The sequence below is a fragment of the Littorina saxatilis genome, unplaced genomic scaffold (genome assembly GCF_037325665.1).
Source record: "Littorina saxatilis isolate snail1 unplaced genomic scaffold, US_GU_Lsax_2.0 scaffold_189, whole genome shotgun sequence".
NCBI classification, from domain to species: domain Eukaryota; kingdom Metazoa; phylum Mollusca; class Gastropoda; order Littorinimorpha; family Littorinidae; genus Littorina; species Littorina saxatilis.
Window position 1 is genome coordinate 176,702 of NW_027126791.1, and position 799 is coordinate 177,500.

Genomic DNA, 799 nt, shown 5'->3' on the forward strand with positions numbered 1-799 from the left:
ATGTTGTTGTGCGTTTCCGGTATTTGTTTACCACAAGAACATCACAGCAAAGGTTATGCTCTTGCTATGTTTTAATTATCTGATCGAATAACGTTTGAGTGACTTATTGGCTGACCAACATGCAGTGTCGTTGACTATAAGTCTTTGCTTGGCTCAGATTGGGAGATACTAAAAGGCGAAAGACACCACGTCGACATTTTTTGTGTATTTTGTTTTCTCAATGTTTCCCCCAGTACGTAGTACGTTCCGGTCCGATGAACATCATGACCTGGGGAAGCGCCCACCACTTGGTGAAGACACGAAGTCGTTTTCAGCTCATACGTCACGTCATTGATGACGTCAACAACTTCGTCATCCTTGACGTTCCCGACTGTGACACCCGTATTAAGTTCCGGGCTCAAGACTCCGCCCACAACAACCAGAAACTGCTGCCTGGCGTGTCTATCGTCGTGTATGACACAGCGGAGGTCGGTGACAGGGGTCACATGAGAGAGAGAGAGAGAGAGAGAGAGAGAGAGAGGGGGGGGGGAGAGAGAGTTAGAGAGAGAGAGAAAGAGAGAGAGAGAGAAGAAGAAGAGAGAGAAGGAGAGAGAGATAGAGAGAGAGAGAGAGATAGAGAGAGAAAGAAAGAGAGAGAAAGAGAGAGAAAGAAAGAGAGATAAAGAAAGAGAGAAAGAAAGAGAGAGAGAGAGAGAGAGAGAGGGTAGAGATGAGAGTCGGAGATAGAGATGGGATTACAGTTGCTTACCCGTCGTACATTCGTCAGCAACTCCCTCCACCCAATGCCCATAACGTCAGC

General features: G+C 46.9%; 1 protein-coding gene across 1 annotated transcript in view; it reads left to right on the forward strand.

The window, feature by feature from the left end:
* Nucleotides 1-239: 239 nt before the first annotated feature.
* LOC138955286 (uncharacterized) overlaps nucleotides 240-799 on the forward strand; it is a 4,990-nt gene continuing 4,430 nt past the window's right edge. Inside the window, exon 1 of the mRNA XM_070326918.1 lies at nucleotides 240-467. Coding sequence (XP_070183019.1) covers nucleotides 255-467 — 213 coding nt within the window. The 5' untranslated portion in view covers nucleotides 240-254. The remainder of the gene's footprint in view (nucleotides 468-799) is intronic.